This window comes from Orcinus orca, chromosome 3, assembly GCF_937001465.1.
Source record: "Orcinus orca chromosome 3, mOrcOrc1.1, whole genome shotgun sequence".
Classification (NCBI taxonomy): Eukaryota; Metazoa; Chordata; class Mammalia; order Artiodactyla; family Delphinidae; genus Orcinus; species Orcinus orca.
In genome coordinates, this window is record NC_064561.1 from 66,654,645 (window position 1) to 66,674,333 (window position 19,689).

Consider the following 19,689-nt stretch of genomic DNA (forward strand, 5'->3'; position numbering starts at 1 on the left):
ACCAAAGGGAGACAGAAAAGAATGAAAGACAAAAATAAAAAGTAACAGTGCAGGATAAACATTTCCACCCTAACAGTAAGGACTCTAGGTAACATATGGTACCAACTTTATATATCTACAGAGACTTTAATCTTTAGAACATTAAAAGGAGAGAAATCACCTTCCTAATTAATTTTAAAGCAAAGCAAACTGTAGGTTTACATATGACAGAGTCTTAAGGACCACCAAATATGCAGAAATAAGAATTCCAAATATTTCAGTCCTCAAATATACAAAGCCAAATAAGGCACAGGACCTAAAGAATAAACACAAAGTGAGACTACAATGTTTTAGTTCATGTGATTTAGGGCCCCTCTATTTGGTCCTGTAAGATAATTTAAATAGTTCTCTCTGTTGTACATGTCCAAATTTATTCAGACTGTTTAGAGAGATCTTCGTTCTGAAACACAGAACACGATAGGCTATAAACTCCTCCAAACTACATTGTTGGTATAATCTAATTCAAAATATAAAAAATCTTCAGAGACTTTCAAACCCTGCCCCACTAATCTATTGTAAAATGTAACTTTTAAACAGAAACATACTATACTATTACTTATAGTAATCAATAAACGAGTTAGAATGAATGATCACTGAAACGTTGATCCAGGAGGCACTGTTTTCCTGCTTGGTTTTCAAATAATGTACATTTCTGTGCACTACATACTGACACCCCTGAAGAGACTTCCTAAGCTGATCCTGGATGTTCACATGCAGCAGATAAATGAATATCTGCAGCTATCATACCAAGCTAGTGCTGGTTTGTGTAGTTATTGGACCATCTTGCTACATTTTTTTCTTCATATTTTGAATAAGTGGAAGAGGTGGAAATTATCAAATGACTGATATTGTAAGAACCACTGGTCTCTAAATTTAACACAATTGAGACAAAAATAGAAATCAGGAGGAATGAGACATTTTTAGCTTCAACTGGATGCTCATAGGACTTAAACCAGTTGGCTGTGTTCACCTGAGAAAAAGGGCAAATGCAGGGAACACGCAGAAAACATTGGAAATAAATTATCTGAGATTATGTCTAAAAAATGAAGCATAATTGGGAATTCCAGAATGATTTAAGAGCTCTACAATTCCTCCCTATTTTAACCCATTATCTTTTGAAGAACTAATATATTTTAAGGAATATATTGAGTATGATATGAAAGAAACTTCCCCTGCTGAAAAATTGGCCCAAGACCAATTTTTTTTGTTTACTGAATGATTCTGTATGAATCTATATGAAGATCAGAAAAAACTGCCTTAGCAATTAACAAGTGCAAACCAAGATATTAAACACTAATCCACAGCAAAAGTTGCTACACAAGAGACGTTTATTAATGTTCTGTTGTATTTACAGCTTTAACATACCAAACCAGGGTGAATACCACTTGGTAGAAAGCACATCACTCTACACTATAACACATTGGTCTCTGCTAACACATTGTAAAAGCAAGTAGTACAGTATGTTAGGGATCATCTCAAAAGTTCCAAGCTAATTCTTTCTTTGCTCCTAGTACCTAACCCCCCCCCTACTCCTAGCCCCTGGCCTAATCATCAGGAGACAAAAGAAAAAGAAAAAAAAGGGGTAGGGATTCTAATCACAGAAAGTATCACCAATTGCATTTTATTAGTAATTATGCTGCATTTGTCCTTGTCCTTTCTATTTTATACAGTGATAACACCTTTACAATCCCTTAGGTACACAACAGAATAAGGTACAGCAAAATTAGAATACAGACTATAAAAAATTAATGCTTATCATTTACCAATTAAGAACATATTCTTGACCACACCTTAAATGTATTTTGCACTATGATTTTGTTTCTAGGTGTTCACAGTACAATTAAATAAATTTCTAGATTAATTTTTAACAGCAAAATGGATTATGTGCAGAAATGCAGTCATAACAAAAGTTATACTTTTGAGAAAACCCCTTTTTTAAATGGCCAGCATTGTACATATCTTACACTAAAATATTTAATTCCAAATTCATTTTGAGATGGAGGATGAATAAAGCAAGATTGCCCCCTACTGACTACAGGGACAAGGCTCATGCTATTTAAAATGACTACAAATAGATAAGGCATTATTAGTACATCACAGACTTGATTGCGAGAGCTTTTTCAAACATTAACCACTAATGATTCAATGATTACAGAATTTTGCATTAACTATTAAAATTTTACATCTAGGAACAAATAGAGAGAAATGATCTTTGTCAACAGTACTTTATTTTTTTAAAGCAGGTGATTATTCCTCTGTGTTCCGCCTCTTGATTCACTTCCTGCAGGTGTTCTCTTGCTTCTTGGGAGAGAATTCATAAATGCAGGAAGGCCTCTGCCAGAAAACATCTGCCAGAGAAGGATATTGAATATTGAAACTCTGGTTAAGTTGTTATTTTGGCTAAAAGAAGGATGTAGTCACAAAAGAAGGCAGGATGTCTGGAGACACAAGAAGTACATTTTTACATAGCTTTAAGATTACTATACACTGACATCATAGTATTCAATAAACGTTACATTTTTGGTTCTTAAAGTTATAAAGGACTGTAGAACTAGAGAGAACTTGAATGCTTTCTTAAAACCCATGAGGTCAGGGGTCTCTCTCTCTCTCTCTCTCTCTCTCTAAACCTCCTAACAAAAGAACAGAATTCAAGTAGCACTTCATCCTACACTTAACCTCAACAGCAATGACTGAAATTTGGGGACAAAGACACAGTAGAATCCAAATGCATAGGTAATTTTCCATACACACTCGAAGCTGTTTACCCTGCCAATTCTGCCAAATCTCACACGAGGAAGATTTCCAATAAGGATGCCAGTGATATCAGTCTATACTTGAAGCAGGGCAAAGTTAGGAAACAACTATAAACTCACAGGTACCACAAGTACTTTTTCCAATCAATTAGAAAAAAAAGTGACTGTATTTTGGGGCATGTATCTCGGGGTGGGGGGACTGTATATAGCCCCAATTTTAAAAAAGCAATATACATGACTAAAATAAATACTCTCAAAATGATGTCCATCTATTTTGTTAAATGCAGTTTTCATCGAATACTCTAAGGCACTTTTGTTTTGGCATATAAATTGGTTTGGTTCTCATGGAAATAATGGAAAAAATACAAATAACTCCCTATATCACTGCTAAAAAAAATACTCTAAAGAGATATATTAACAGCTTAACAAATATTTATTGAGAAACTACACTGTGATACCCTATACCGGAAGAGAGTTGGATGGGCTCATACATAGGCCCCTAGCTCACTTTTCCATCTTTCCAAATTACTGTAAAAGCCACAAGCAGCCCTTCTATATCTTTTCTAATTAGACTACTGTATATGTCTTTAAAAGGCTGGCAAGATGCAGAAAAGCTACAACACTGAAGGAAATCAACATGTTCTTTTTGAACACTTAATATTTCCCAAACCCCAAATTCACTGACACTGGTGGTTTGATTTGAAATAAACCAATGATATTGACGTAAGAGCAACTTTTCTTCATGGAGACTTCAGAATGTGCAGGGACAAAGACACAAGAATATAAGGAATCCTGAAGGGCAAGTAGAACCAAAAAGAAAATTGGTAGACAGATGTCAAATAGAGATTTTTCAATGAGGCTAGCTACACTCACTACAAGCCTAAGTAAATTCAGTTTTATCACTTTCCATTAACAGATAAAAACTGATAGAATGATTACTATAAAGTCAAAACACTAGAGTTTTGCAAGAATATGAGATACAGTTCAGATACAGTTCACCTGGCCACTTTCTTTAGTTCATGCTGCTTCCACGGAGGCAAATTAGTTTTAATAGATCCCTCAAAGTCAGAGCCACTCAACAAACATTAAAAATGCATTAAGAGGTCCTACCTACTGTACAGCACAGGGAACACTACTCAATATTCTGTAATAACCTATATGGGAAAAGAATCTGAAAAAGAATAGATGTATGAATAACTGAATCACTTTGCTGTACACCTGAAACTAACACAACATTGTAAATCAACTATAATATTAAAAAAAACATCCATTAAGAGGTCCTAGATAGTTTACTAATGGGTGATCTCAATCACCATACAAATTCCAAATGAAAAAGATTGCTAGAGAGGCACTCACTGCTCTCTAAGACCCAGAGGCCTGTTCTGATCAACTTGACTCACAAGCTGTTAAAACAGTGATGGAATGCCACGTTTTAGGGACTGTGGCTATCATTACTCAACTTTAGATTAGATCACTTCAGAAACAAAAGAAATCCAACAGCCTACAGATCATTTAATTTCAAGAGGAAGACAACAATTTCTTCTAGGACACTGTGTGATTTTTTTTTTTTTTTTTAAGCAAAAATTCCCCTGGAAACATTTTCTACTATCTTGCTACTTTACAACACAGTCCAAATAAGTGAAACTAACTTGAGGTGAATTAAAAATAAAGACGTATTAAGAAGGAGGGGGAAGGTTATAGAAAAAAGGAAATGAAAACACTTATCACTACATGGAAAAAAGTTAAGAAGATATCTGATGCCTCATATGTATAGCTCACCAGGTCACAGCAATCACTATTTAATTATGAAGGGCCCTATCTCATTAATGCCGCGAGGGCTTACAAATTTTCTTCCCTCCTATTTCAGATGTGGTTAAAGTAACAAATTTAAGATCCATTATACTTCACATATACAAGTGCTTTTGCAGTAGTGTTAGATTATCAGTTAATTGTGTTACCACCTTACAGTTACTATAACTAGCTCCTCAATTATCTGGCAGCATCAAAAGAAGTGGTACTCCATAAAAATTTGTTTTCCAGTTCATTGGTAAATAAGATAAAGTATGGACATTTTACATTTTTGACCATTTCAGATAAAGACGTTTCTAAAAGGTAACTGTTTCTTTTTAAACAACATAGAAGGAACATTTTGTTTTTCCTGCTTCCTCACAGTCACTCACTTCTTGCTGCCACTGTGCCCAGCTCTAGCAGTTCCTTCTGGCTTTTTTTGCTGTGAGGCAGGAACCCAAATTTCCTTTATAAGCTTATAAATAAGTTCTGAAAGGGAACCTGAGAGTTGCCCTCACGTAAAGTAGTACGTGAGCTTTAGTGTTCAACTCTTGTAATATCTACTTTGGCTGGTTAGAAAGAAGGCCTTTTGAGGTCATTTCACGGTGTGTGTGTGTGTGTGTGTGTGTACTATATTTTGGGCAGCCTAAATAGAAAAGTCACTATTCTTACACTTTTTTCTAGTACAGTGCCAGATCTTAGCACGGGAATTGAGTTATTTTTCTCTATGGCAAAGTTATTTTAGAAATTCCCTACCTGTGGCTTTCTGGCAAAAAGGAAGCCCACAGCTAGCTTTTAACTAGTGATACCTCCAGTAAAGAAAGTAAAAGGTCTCAGTGAAAGAAAAGAAAATCTTCACACCTTACAATGATGGTTTTCTAGTACATCTTCAAACTAAATTAAACTAAATTTCCTCTGAACTAGAGAAAGAAAACATTCTACTTTTGGATCTGGATGGACAGTTCTTACCCCTGTCAAATGGACAAAGGAAATTCAGTCCCATGAGATATTACAGCTTTTTGGGTTCCCTCTGGGGATACTGGAAGTTAGTAAGGAAGTTATTAAAATTCTAAATGCTGCTGTAAGTCCCTAAACCCCTAATTTGGAGCTCTGAATCCTCTGGGCATGTCTGGGACAATTTCAAATCAACTAGGATATCAAAGTCAGACAGGAAAGCAAAGAAACCCTACTATGCCCTCCACTGGGGAACTTTATTCATATACCTCTGAGTCTCTGACAATGCCTAAAGCACTGTAAGGCCTCTGGCTCCAAAATACAGAGAACACCAGGTCTATAATATCCCTTTACCCCTCCAACAGCATTATTACTTAACTAAGGGCTGCCTACTTCAACTCATAACCCTAAAGATGCTTTGTTTTACATTTAGAATATACCCATAAAGCATTTCAGAAGTTTTAGAAAATCAAAACAATAATAACAAATTTTATAAACAAAAAAACCCTCCAAGTCCCTAACAATACAGGAAAACTGAGAAGTTCAGGCTTTCTCTCAACCTGTATTGTCATGTCAACCTGTCATGTATTAGAAGCAAGAATGTATGCATCCTCTAATAAAGCCTGCAATTGCCTTCTAACTGAAGAATGAAGAGAACAGACAGAGGTGTGGCCTCATTCCATTTAGAAAGTCAAAGCCATTAGACTAGACCTATAGAATCTGTGAAGGAAGGAAGAAAGGGAGGGAGGGAGGGCAGGAGGAATCTGTCCCCTCAGGATATGTTGGGCACCAATGGATTAGGGGAAATCTGCAGGTGATTTCAAGCATTCATCCTAAGAAGAACTGTGGTGACCCCAAAGAATTAACTTTTTTTTTTTTTGCGGTATGCGGGCCTCTCACTGTTGTGGCCTCTCCCGTTGCGGAGCACAGGCTCCGGACGCGCAGGCTCAGGGGCCATGGCTCACGGGCCCAGCCGCTCCGCAGCACATGGGATCTTCCCGGACCAGGGCACGAACCCGTGTCCCCTGCATCGGCAGGTGGACTCTCAACCACTGCGCCACCAGGGAAGCCCAAGAATTAACTTTTGAATCTATGGTAGGTAAGAGTTAAACCTAGGGCTTAGAAGTAACTACAAATTATAATCAGATATGTAGAGGAAGAAAAAAGATGACAATGGTTAACTACAATAAAACCACACAAAATATCTGACAAGCCTCTTAAAGTTAGGATGTCCTAGACACAAACACAGGCACATCACAGGCATTAGGACCTAGGCCAGTGGTGTCAGTGTCCATCTGTGCCCAGACTGTGTAACTGAATTCAAATTCAGGACACACCACTCAGGACATTTTAAACATGCAACAAAACATTCCCTTTCTTTAAAAAAAAAAAATCATACACACAAGTGGTATTCTTAATGGCTAAAATTATCTCTCAAATAAAAGTCCACGCTCCTTTGAAGAAACTGACTTTAACCAACAGAACCTAAGTTCTTTCCATGCTTTCTTTAACTTTTATAAGAAATGCCTTATGAATATACTCTACCATGCATGTATCTGAGCTTATCTGTCACTGTAACCTTTGTTACTTATGTAAGAACATTTAATTATACATGTAAAGTGCTTAGTACAGTATCTGATATATCAAAAAGTTGACAAACATTAGTTATTACTATTACGCCATGCTTGAAAAAATTTTTGTTTCATTTAAGAAGTTCTCATCACATTATTCTGTTGCTTAAAAACTTTCAATACCATCTCACCACCTGGCAAATTAAATACGGTACTTTCTTTTCTAGAAGCATATATTCTGAGACCACCACGAATCTTCAAAACTGAGAACTCTACTCTGCATGCTAAGATCACCGCAAATCTTCAAAACTGAGAACTACACTCTTAGCATATGATTACTTACATAAACTATGCTAACCCAACAGCAAATACAGAACAACCTGATGCTCACATGGAGTCAGCCTTGTGTTGAGCCAACACATCACTGGGTTTAAAGGGCTGCTCTATGAGTTCAACACTTCCACCGCAAACGGGCTTAGTGCTCAAGATAGTTGAGAACACTGTCTCAGCCTGGCTTTCCAGCCTTAATCCTCAACACTCCTTTATGCTACAATCACACTGCTGTCCCTTAAGCCAGCTCCGTAACTTCTCTGCCTCTATTCCTATTCAATGCTTGGCCTTAGGTGACTCTGAAATGCTTCCCCACCCAACAATTTCCACGATCATTTACACTTCCTACCTATCATTTCAGGTTTATCTCAACTGCTACAACCTTCACAAATCCTTGCTTGAGGCCTTCAACCAGCCTGGTCCCACCTGTCCTCAACAGTCTGAAGTAACAAAGAGTCAACTCCACGAAGGTTAGATCTTGTAACCAGAGGCCTCTCTCTGGTGTACTCTTTCCCAAGATTCCCTAACTCCTCCTTTTTGTAGCTAGTGATGTAAGATGGAGTCAGCCTCTGGGGAAAACCACGGGTGAACCAAAGAGCCTCGGCAAGGCTTAGTCCTCCTGTTCCAGGCAAGGGAAAAGGCCCTTTCCTCCCCTTCCTTTCCTGGGGTTTGACACTACCACCAGAATGGCAACATTAGGATGGGAACCTGAAGAAAAGGGATCAGGAAAGCCTCTCTGACTAACCTGAGAAGACGGAAGCCTTGATGGGCTTGTCAGTGGCCAGGCAAAAGGAGTTCCTAAAGTACTCATGGTCCTGTCAGCTCTGGGGTTTAGGGTCCCACATAACTGAGCTGAGTGATCAGGCCTGAGAGGCTCCTTCTCGCTACAGTCCTCTGGAACCGGTAAAACTGCAGGCAGCAGCAGCTTCGGGATTCACGGTTCAAAGATCTAGGACCCTGAGTCCCAGTCGAGCCTCTTCTGCATTGTCTGAACATGAGATAATGTTTTCTCCTTCGGCAGTTTTTCTAACTTGCCTTTTTTAATAGTTTTTTTCATAGAAACACCCCTTACTAAACTAGAAACTGAAAGACAAGGCTTCCTTACCTTCTCCATATCCCCTACCACAGGGTGTACACTCTACTCTAAACTTGAATAGTCATCTGCAATGCATCACATGATTACACTGGGACTACAATAAAGTTTTTTTCTTTAATACCTTTAATAAATAAAGAGAACTCTGGTCCTGGGGAGATTTGAGAAAGTTTCTGGCATCTTCCGGACTTTTGCATAATTGATAAATCCTCTGAGAAACAGGAGAAAGCCTAATTTAAAAAAGAGAAGTCAAGAATGAGTTTATAATTCCCATATTAAGTCCACTCCCCAGAAATATCCCTTCTGATACCAATTCTTCATCATTTTTCTGCTAAAAGCTATCAAAACACAATTGCCTCTAAAATTTCCAAAGGATTTCCACACCAAATTTTCCACTTCTCAATGAGAATACATAATCTCAAGAGCCAAAACAGTCTCTCTTGCACATTCAGAATCTAAGTGGTCTAAAAAGGAAACAAAACTAAGATGGGGCCAAACATTTACATTTGGAAGCCTCATTGAGAAGCATTATCAAAACCTACCTTCTCTCCCCTGCCCCGACTCCGGCCTCGCCCCACGGCTCCAGGGATCTTAGATCCCCAACGAGGGACGGAACCTGCGACCACAGCAGTGAAAGGGTGGAATCCTAACCACTGGACCACCAGGTAATTCCCAAAAGCTACCTTCTGAGTTCCAAAAAAGTATTCCAAGATAATATACTCTTTTTAGAGAGGTTATAAACTGTTTTTCTCAAAAAAAAAAAATTCCATCCTTTCTTGCTGTGGGCTTCTTTTTTTCCAAAGACAGTACATAATGTTGTCCACTAGATGTCAGGCTCCCCTTACCTTTACAGCAATTCTCATATTCTCAACTGTATTTCTCTACTCTTAATTTAGGAGTCAGCGGGGAAGGTGACGAGCCCCCTCCAATGGTAGCTCACATACTCCCGGCCCTCCTCCTCCAGAGATGGTCCCTGAGTCTTAGACACATTTTTTATAAACACCTTTATGGAGATATAATTTACATACCATAAAGTTTACCCATTTAATGTGTACGATTCACTGGCTTTTAGTCAGTTAAAACTACAATCCAATTTTAGAACTCTGTCGCCCTTAAAAATATCTTGTACCCACTAAGGAGCCATTCCCCATTTCCTACCCTCCTCCCATCTCCCCAGCTCTAAGCAATCACTTTCTTTTGGATACATTTTAAAATAGACTCAAGGAGTATAAGACTCTTTGTACTCAAATAGAAATGATTTTTGGCAGTAACCAAGAATCATCAGCACTGAGCACAACATCATCCTTTTGGCACCAAAATCAACAAGCCAGCTCCAGTCAAAGGATGGGTGCCATGTTGGAATGAATATAGGTCAGTTTTGCTAGACATTTCAATTTTGAAAGGTTAAAAAATGCAGGTATTTTATATGAAAATTCTTGATTTTCATGCGAAGACAACTAATAATAATAAAAAAAAAAACTTCTTGGGGCTTCCCTGGTGGCACAGTGGTTGAGAGTCCGCCTGCCAATGCAGGGGACACGGGTTCGTGCCCTAGTCCGGGAAGATTCCACATGCCACAGAGCGGCTAGGCCCGTGAGCCATGGCCCCTGAGCCTGCGCGTCCAGAGCCTGTGCTCTGCAACGGGAGAGGCCGCAACAGTGAGAGGCCCGCGTACCACAAAAACAACAACAACAACAAAAAACTTCTGAAAATAACTGCGGAACATACAAACCACAACTGCAGGCTAGCTATAGCTTATGAGCTGCCAGCTTGAGAACTTTGTACAGACCTGTTCTCTGCAGGAAAAACTCAAAAAAAAAAAAAAAGTTCTCTCTGCAAGCGGTTCCAAAAATGACCCAAACACTGGATCCAAATACATTAAGTACATCCAAAGTCTCACTACTTTTTGCTTATCAGTAAGCAGTAAGATAGCAAGAATGATGAATTACAAAGTACTATAAATTCATCTCCCATGAAACTTTAATATATGAAGGAAATCAGCTCATTAAATTTCTTTAAATTATCAACGCTGTCAACAATCAACCTAAAATTATGCTTAATGACTCTTCTTTGGTCTATTCAGGATTTGCTTGGACTTTAGGCGGCTTGGGGGAAGATGAGGAGTCAGACTTTCTCTTAAAGGTACAGTTTAGAGAATAAGCAAGTCAAGGAACTACTCCTCTAAAGTAACTCTCCTGTAGGTCACTTTTAAAAAAAGTTTCTCAGTAATCAAGGGAAGGGGTAAAAATCACTCTCTCTCTTTCCTTGGAATGCCAATGACCAATAGTAGAGCAGATGATGCTGCTGGGGAGGTGGGGGATGACATCATGGATGACTTGTATTTTCTAAGTAAAATTTAGGGTCAGCAATACATGGCTCTATTACCCTGGGTAAAACAGGTAGGTCCTGAATATATTAAGCACCTGTCAGGCATGGGTTCTACACTATGCTAGCCAGACCCATTAGCAGCCCTGGAACCAAGGATCCTAATCAAGGAGACAACAAAAAGGCCTGAAACAGGAGACATGTTAGGATAGGAGAAAATGATGTCACAGAAGCAGAGTGAGGCAATTATACCATCTTTAACAGCTACAGGATGTCTCTGCTATTGTAGAAATGACAGCAGTGATGATGGTCTGTTACTGTATCATATGTATTTTCTCTACAATGAGGAAACCAACAGTATTCACCACACTGCTCATTTCTTTGCTTTAAGATGTCTTGGAAGAAAAGATTTTAAAATAAAAATTCAGAGTAATAAGTATAATCTGAAGACCAACAACCTGAAATGGCTGGTATATTTTTTTTTTAAAAATTCCTCCCTCTCATCACAAAATAATTCTTATTCGCAACAACAGCAAACTAAAGAATTCTGGAACCCCAATTCTTACTAGACATAACTTCTGGCGGTTCTTCCAGAAGTTATGTCTAGTAAGGTTATACATTTTCTGTTTTCTACCGATAGATCCAACTGAATATAGGCCACATATACTCCTGAGTAGTTCAGCTGGTTACAATATACCTATAAGCAATTTGGGGTTGAGCTTGTGAATGCTTTGCGGCAATAACTCACAAGGGGAAAACAGATCTATGGACTATAAAGTCATCTTATCAGTGTGCCCCTCTGGCCACACAGGAAATGTGAGAAGTGTATATGGACGGGTTAAGAGAAATTTATCACCACTAAGAGACGTTCTATGAACATTTATGTTACTCTGATGGTGACAAGAGCCTAATCCTTGAAATATTTTAAAAATTATACTTACTATTGCTAATATATTACTGTATAGTAAGTGAGATGAGGGCTTAATAAAAGTAATTTTACTTCTAAAATTTAACATAATCTTTCCTCTCCTTTGTCTTTGTTAAGAGCACTTACCTAAAACCAGGAACACCCACCAGAGCCAGTACTGACCATCAAAATATCCAGGGAAGTAAGTAGAAAACTGAAAAATAAAGCAAAATACTTCAGAGCACCTCAGCAGATATAATTTCACATTTTAGCTTAAGAGTTTACAAAACACAAGATTTTGTCTTGTATACTAATGCTATTCATTTAGTTCTTACAAAAATTTCTAAGAAGTTAGTGAAAGTATTCTTTACAGTACAGATTTGAAATGACTATAATATACGTAAATATATTTTCTTTCATGGAAAAGCAATCTTGAAATATGATAGCTTTCGGCTTTACATACGCCTTGTTTTGAAAGTGCTCAAATCTGCTTGTTTTTAAAAAAAAATTTTTTTTTTTTTTGCCCACGTTATTTTCCCTTGTAGAAATATGTCTTGATGATAACTTTCATTTTGCTTACCCAGTGCCAAACCCAACTATCGGACCTCTTTTCTAATGATCCCTGATTTTGTTCCTATGCCTCCAGCCATGTCTTGACCTTGGAAAACTTTTGTCACATACATCATGATGATCACATTCCTTTGCCAGGGACTAGCACATAATGTTATTCTGGCCAATGGAACTGAGGGCTGCTGAGAAGGTTTCCTAGCTTTTAAGAAGAAAAGGAGGAGAAGAAATAGTTCCCTTTCTTCTGTTGAACACTGTTGTGTTTCTGATGTGATGCCTTAAACTGCCTTGGCCATCTTAACCCTGAGGGTGGAGCAGCTACACTAACATGTTGAGCAGACCGTCAGCTGTCCTCGATGATGTCAGTGAAACATTTAACTAACCTCCATGTCAGGACTTATTTTCACAGGAAATAAAGTTTCCCCATTGTTTTCTAAGCCATTTTGAGCTAGGTTTTCTGTTACTCAAAAAGCCATCCTAACTAATACAAGCTGATTCATTCAATTCAATTAAAAGTTTAGTAAAAATAAAAAGATTGGTAACTAATTTGATCTTGTTTCTATTGGAGGCTTTACACAGTATGGACTTTAGCACAGTTTGAGCATTAAATACAGTATTTTATTTCTTAATAAAATAACAAGGTTTATAGAGAAAGAATGAAAAACCTCTTTAGGGCTTGAGTTCTTAACTTAAAGTCCATGTTTTAGGTGAGTACACATTAGCCATCTAGGAGAAAAGCATGTAACTTTTATCAGATTCTCAAAGGAACCTGAAATTCTAAAAACGTTAACAATTCCTTTAGAATAAATAACTTTGAAAAACTCCAATGCTCAGTCAACACTCATTAATTAGTTAATGTCAATTTATGATAAACACATTGGTTTTATATATAAAGTTAACCATGGCAGTAAACCTATCCAAAATCAGAGGACACTTTAAGAGACTAGATATTTTACAACTTTAAATTAACTTCATGCAATTCTAACTAACTGGTAACTCCTGAAGATCTCTCTCTAATTTACCTTAGAGATAAGGGCCCCTAATGGAGTAGGGCTTGTTAAACAGTTAAATAGTTTTGGCTCTCCAAACATTATGGCATAACCAATGATGCTACTGATAACCAATCCTGGAAGGGAGGAAGGATAGGAGGGAGGAAGGAGGGAGAAAAGAAGAGAGGGAAGGAGAGAAGAAAGACTAAAACTTCAGTAGCATTAATGAGAGGAATGTGTGCTTTTGATGAGATACGAGAGAGGTGACAGAGTCTTTCTTTTATTATAAAAACAACTAATTTCAGAACAAATACATGTATTATCACATTACAAACATTAAAAACAGAGAAAGCAGCTGGTGAACAAGGATAGATGGATGCCCTTGGACCACCAATATTCACTAGATTTGACTACGAAACTTGGGTGCATGAACCAACTGCAACTGATCTAGGTTCAATTTCATGAAACCAGAACAAAGACAAATCAAAAATCATTTTTAAGTGATTCCAAAAAGCAGATGAAAAAAAAATCAAATATTCAAAATTATTCTACTTATTGCTTCTCTACAGACTATCATTACTGTTGCACAACTTACCCTGACAATCAGGATCCACTTAATTAGAGAGAGACCAAATCCTGAAATGGCCCCATACCTTCCTGCAGCTGAAGTGGTCAGGCAAAAAGACAGGAAAAACCCAATCCAGTTAAAGAGGAATGCCACTGTAAAAGCCAAGAGAAAACAAGAGGTCAGACATGTCCTGTTACCCAAGGAGCAAGAGTGCCCTAAGGTGCCCTCTGTACTTGCTTCTGCTTAAATGGCTTAGCCCACCCTCCAAAACCCTTATCCCACTTCCCCAAAACATCCATCCTCTGTCTTCCTCCCAAAAGCAAACAAGAAAACACAGTCTCTGGATATCAGGTGTTATATTATTACATCTACTGCTATATACGCTTTCAAAAATGCCTTAATATCACCACACTGAATACTTATGACTTGTGCCCTTTACTGTATGTGTTACACCTGAGTAAATAAACATTATTTGAACATTAAATTAGTGCCCCCAAATAAACTGATTCAAGTCATTCACCTCCTGCTTCTACGAATTTTGACAGCTTATGTAACACGTCACCTCTAAAAGCACTGCATTTGCTTCATATCTTTTTAATACAGCAAATTAAAGAAATTGTTGCTCACTTCCAAGTCAGGCATATGGAAACCTAAATGCAAAATAACATCAAGGGGGAAAAATCGGGCTGACGTTGACGTATTAGAAAATAGAAGCCTGTAAAATAAAATTCATCGAAGGCATTTAATTCCTAGTCCACGGTCAGGAATGAGTAGGAGGAATGCTAAGGGGCCTTGAAGACTGCAAGACTGAAGCTTATTAGATCATGTAAAAATGAAGCAACCCCCAAAACTGCTTTAATTATATTTTGCATAGGTATTCACAGAAATAAAAGACAAACAGAAAGGATATTAAAAGTGTACTAAGCTCTGAACATCTCAGGAAAAGGCATCAAATATAATGTAATACATTAAATAAAATGTATTAAAATAAATATAATGTATTAAATATATGTAATAAATATAATGTATTAACTCAACTAGTTCTTTTAATTCAGTCATATTCACTCATAATCCAAAGCACTCTGGTTTGTGGGAAGTGGCTCTGCTGTGTGTATATACTTACTGAAAAAAGTTAACATGAAAATCCCATCGTTTCCTATCCTCATCTGGTCAGGATCATCAAAATCATCCCGACCCACAAAATCCTCATCCTAAATGAAAAGAAAAGGTAAATTCACAATAAATTATTTCAAGGCAAAGGAAAGACATCAAGAAAAACAGAGAAAGGGATGAAAGTGAGTTCCAATGAGAAAACATACTGCTTCGGCTCAATTCAAAACTAGGAGCATTAAGGCTTTAACTATACGTTAAAATTTTCATTTGTCTTATAAGTAAAAGATATAATTTTTTCTCAGTGAAAGGAATTTTTCACTTTATAACCCAAGTTCTTTAACAATACACTTCAAAAATTATGAAGTTCACAAAGAACTGTTCACTCTTCCTTTTATATATATATAAATATAAAGAAAAGAAATATATACATAAAGAAAAGAAAAAGAAATTTTTCTTACACATTTGGCTTAAATTCTAGAATATCAGTAATCCAGGGCCTGTTTAGCCCAGAATATTCGTAATCCTGGGCCTATTAAGAAGATACCATTGACTAGCTCAAGTGCTTTATGAGACTGACTTGGGGTGGGGTGGGGTGGAGCGGTGGAAGAAGATAGTGTCATCATACGTGAAGAGTCTAACAGCGCTGCCCACTGCTCCATAACCATTTGTTTATATTGGTACATAGGTCTGAAACAACCTCACTTCCAATCTTGTTGGCAGATAGGATCCTTTCCATCCTAACCTGAAAACACAGTGTTGCAAGTCTAGAAGGAAGATGATCTTGACCAACAATGACACCAACATATGCAACTTACCTTTTCAACTAATTGTAGATAAGTGTTGAGATATTGAAAAATAAATGAATATACGCTTAAAAGTAAAAGTGGTAGACTTGTACACAGTACAATGAGGGTTCCTCAAATGAAAAAAAAAAAAAACACTTTAGGGAGAACCAAAACTTGCCCTACACAGGGAAAGGACTGGGAAATTCCTAACAAGCTGCCAACTGGCTCCCCTGGGGGATGGGAAGGATGGGAACTGAAGAAGAAGTGGCAGTGGCAGCTTTCATCTAACTTAACACCTTTCCTCTATTGTTTGAAATTTATATAAGAATGTGTTTGTTTTATCTTTTTAAAAATACGAAATAGCTAGTATTATGAATGCATACTAGTAGGATAAATAGGCTTTGCCAAATTAGAAAGTAATTCTGTTTTTTGCATAACTACTCAAAGATGTACTACAAAAATACATGAAGTAATGCCTAATAATATTACAAATGCCTTCTAGCTGTTCTTTCTGTCCTTGGTATCTCTACTACCAGGATTCCTCCTACAAACTGTTGCCAGGTTAATGTTTCTAAAACACCATACTTGTCTTATCATACTCATGCTTAAAAACTCTGAAAGATTCTGTGTGACCTACGTGTAAGTCTAAATGCCTCAGCCTAGCATTCAGAAGATTCTACAACCTACAGTTCTGGTCACGAACTCTTTGCTCAAGCAAAACCAATTACTACAACCACAGAACCTGCCCTGCACCTGGCTGATTCACATCTGCTTTCTGAGCTTTTCCTTCTGGAATGTTCTTATCCATCAAAACTCGGGGCCCACTTCAAATCCCATCTTCCCCGTGATCACAAAGTTAAAGTCACAGTTCTTAACGCTCACTGCTCTTGTGCTGTTCCTTAGATATAGGTCTTCGTGGGCCTTTTCCCCAGCTGGATTTTAAGCTCTTGTATGGCAGGAGCATTGCTTTATACAAAGCCTTCCACCTATCCACTGCAAAATACATAGCACATTATATAAAAAAGTGTTCTATACGTGTTGGCTGAATAAAAGAGCCCCTTAAGAAGTTCTTAAATGTGTACAAAAGCATTCTAAAGAGTTCTGTGATTAATCAGAGCTAATCTCCTGGTCTATTTCATGGGACAGTTACCATAATCCAAGAGGTCTGGAGAGTACATACAAGGACTTTGGAGTCTAGAATATCTGGGTTTGACTCACCTATGCTACTTATTAGCTATATGACTTTGGGCAAATTATTTAATCTCTCTGGGCCTCAATTTTTGCATTTGTAAAATAGGGATAATATAATCTCTACCTTGCAAAGTTATTGTGAAGACTGGAAACAACATACAAAATACATGTAAGCATCAAGCACTGTACCAACCACGTTGTTTGCTTCCAATGCATGGTAACTATATTAAGACTGCTTTGTCTTTAGAGAGTGAGCTGCATGAGGGGTCTTAGTTTCTCCCTAGCACCTACAAGAAGTGAATGCATTTCACCAGGTAGAATCAGCCTAGACTAGGCTTGTAAACTATTACTTCTGCCCAGCAGTGGTTTTATGAGTTTCACCCCTCATAGTATAAATATGATCTGCAAACAGTCTACTATCCTAAGGCCCGAACTTCTGGGGCTTGTGTCATTGCACTGCCCAGACCGAATTTCTGTTCTTGTTCTTATCTTTTACTCTAGTTTCCTGCCAGGCCTAGGGTCTGGAGCCTTGATTGCCCCACATTTATGGGGACTGGATCCTGCTTTCCTTTCTCTCAATATCTCACCCAAGGCCCCACCTGCATCAGCTTCAACCTGAATGAATATTTATGAAAACACAACTGTATCACTTATAGGCCTGACATCACAAACCAAGAGTGTCCAAAATTCTCCATGGGCTTTCATCACACCCCACCCCCACTCCCATGAATTAACATCAGGCCAGATGGGATCTGAATTCACTGTGCCTCCACAGATGGCATGATCTGGACCGCTGGTGGCATGGGGTTCATCTAGATGATTGTTAGAGCCCTTCTGAGTTTAATTCTATGAAGTTCCACTTATTTATTCTCTCCATAGACTCCCTAGCAGCTATCTACCTAACACCAAAATATTCAGTGTGCAGAATCAAGGCAAAGTTGGTGTATTTCCTAAATCAGCTCCTGCTCCAAGATGTTTCAGCCATGCCAGGAGACTTGAGAAAGTGATGGCAGTAGGAGAGATATAGGGAAAATGAGCTGGTTTGACTAGTGATTTTTCTGCTCATTTGTATCTTTTACCTCATCGTTTTCAGGAAAAGATAAGAGTTTATTATCCCAAAAGAAAATGTATCTGCTTTTAAACACTAGCTGTACTTTTACTAATCAATTTAATCATAAGTAATATCACAAAGTGGATAATGCAAAGAACTTAATTCCCATAAACCAGCACCAAGTAACATGGTAAGTTGGACTTACTCTTCCAGGAACCAAAGGGATAGTAGCTTCAGCTTTGGTTCTCTCAGCTTCATCATAACTGGGCAGTGTGGTAGCCACATTGTAAGATGGGGGCTTTGGAAACCCAGACTCATCTTTGTAGTCAAAATATGCTGCAGAATAAAAAGGAAGTCATAATAATCTGAAGATTAGTTGAAATGAGGAAAAAGAGGATTTCTGCTAACTCTGGCAAACAAAAACCAGCCACTCTAACAGTACATATAGAATAATTGACTCAAAAGGTGTTTAAAGATGAACATAAGACTGGGAATGATTTTTAAATGTATCCACTTTTCAGTTATCTAAATTCCACATTCACTTTGCCCTCCCAAGTGCTTCTGAACACTTTTTTTTTTTGGCTGTTTATGTGGTGTGTTCACAAAAGGCATGTAATATTAATAATGGAATAAGGTAAAATTTAAGCTAAAAATAATTCACCTGTGTGTTTGGAAATCTGTACCATGGTGTCCTCCCATTTATAAACATGAAAATAAACTTGAAAACAGTGAAAAGTCATTTCTCACAGATTTGGGCCCTTCTGATTCTTTCACATTATTTTTGCCACGTATTGTTTTCTGTGGCATGCCTAAGGTGATTACAGGTTCAGTCACACAACCATTATTTATTCGTGGGAAATCTTGCATTCCTTCTTTCTAATACTGCATCTTCATTCTCACTGACTTCTATTATAAAAGATTCAATATCTATTATTAGAAAAGATCTATTTACAAATGGATTAAATTTCTATACAATTTTTGAAAACACTTAAGAATTCTGAAAAAATTCCTATACTTCATCAAGATTAACTCTTTTCTTTTTTCTCTTTGGTTAATTATAACTAACTTCCAATTTTACTGTAGTATATTACTGAAATTATCAATCAATGGAATTCACCTCATTAACAGAAAAAAGGAGAAAAATTCTGTCTTCACATGGGCAGAAAAAGCATTGATAACATACCTAGTAATAACAAAAAAACTTAGCAAATTAGGAATACTGTAAAAGAAAACTATGATTCCTTAACCTCTCACAAATCTCTATGAAAAATCTAGAGTAAATATCATAATTAATGGTAAATTATTAAAAGCTTTCTCCCCTAAGATTAGAGAATCAGACAAAAATGGCCCACCATTACCACTTCTAATCAAACATTATCTTAGAGGTACTACTAGTTGATACAATATGGAAAGAAAAGAAAATATAAGACATGAGGATTGGAAAAGAAGAAATCTATCCTTAATCATGGATGACATAGTTACATATGTAGAAAATCCAAGAGTATCTACAAACTATTAGAATTAATATATGAATTTAGGAAAGTCTCTGAACATATAGTTAATATAAACCATCAACTGTATTTTCATATGCCAGCAACAAAGAGAAAATAAAATTATACACGGACCTTTTATAACAGCACCAAAATACACCAAATACCTAGGAAT

The 19,689-nt window shown here is 37.3% G+C and overlaps 1 protein-coding gene across 2 annotated transcripts in view; it reads right to left on the minus strand.

Moving 5' to 3' along the window:
• Nucleotides 1-1,349: 1,349 nt before the first annotated feature.
• The window catches only part of NDFIP1 (Nedd4 family interacting protein 1), a 50,841-nt gene continuing 32,501 nt past the window's right edge, over nucleotides 1,350-19,689 (minus strand). The window contains exons 3-8 of one of the 2 annotated variants that reach the window (XM_004280224.4): nucleotides 18,230-18,360; nucleotides 15,008-15,095; nucleotides 13,912-14,036; nucleotides 11,908-11,974; nucleotides 8,653-8,758; nucleotides 1,350-2,387 (exon numbers count right to left, since the gene is read on the minus strand). In XM_004280224.4, the coding sequence (XP_004280272.1) occupies nucleotides 8,655-8,758; nucleotides 11,908-11,974; nucleotides 13,912-14,036; nucleotides 15,008-15,095; nucleotides 18,230-18,360 (515 nt within the window). In that variant the 3' untranslated portion in view covers nucleotides 1,350-2,387; nucleotides 8,653-8,654. The remainder of the gene's footprint in view (nucleotides 2,388-8,652; nucleotides 8,759-11,907; nucleotides 11,975-13,911; nucleotides 14,037-15,007; nucleotides 15,096-18,229; nucleotides 18,361-19,689) is intronic. The other variant, XM_033406551.2, reaches the window with a different exon arrangement.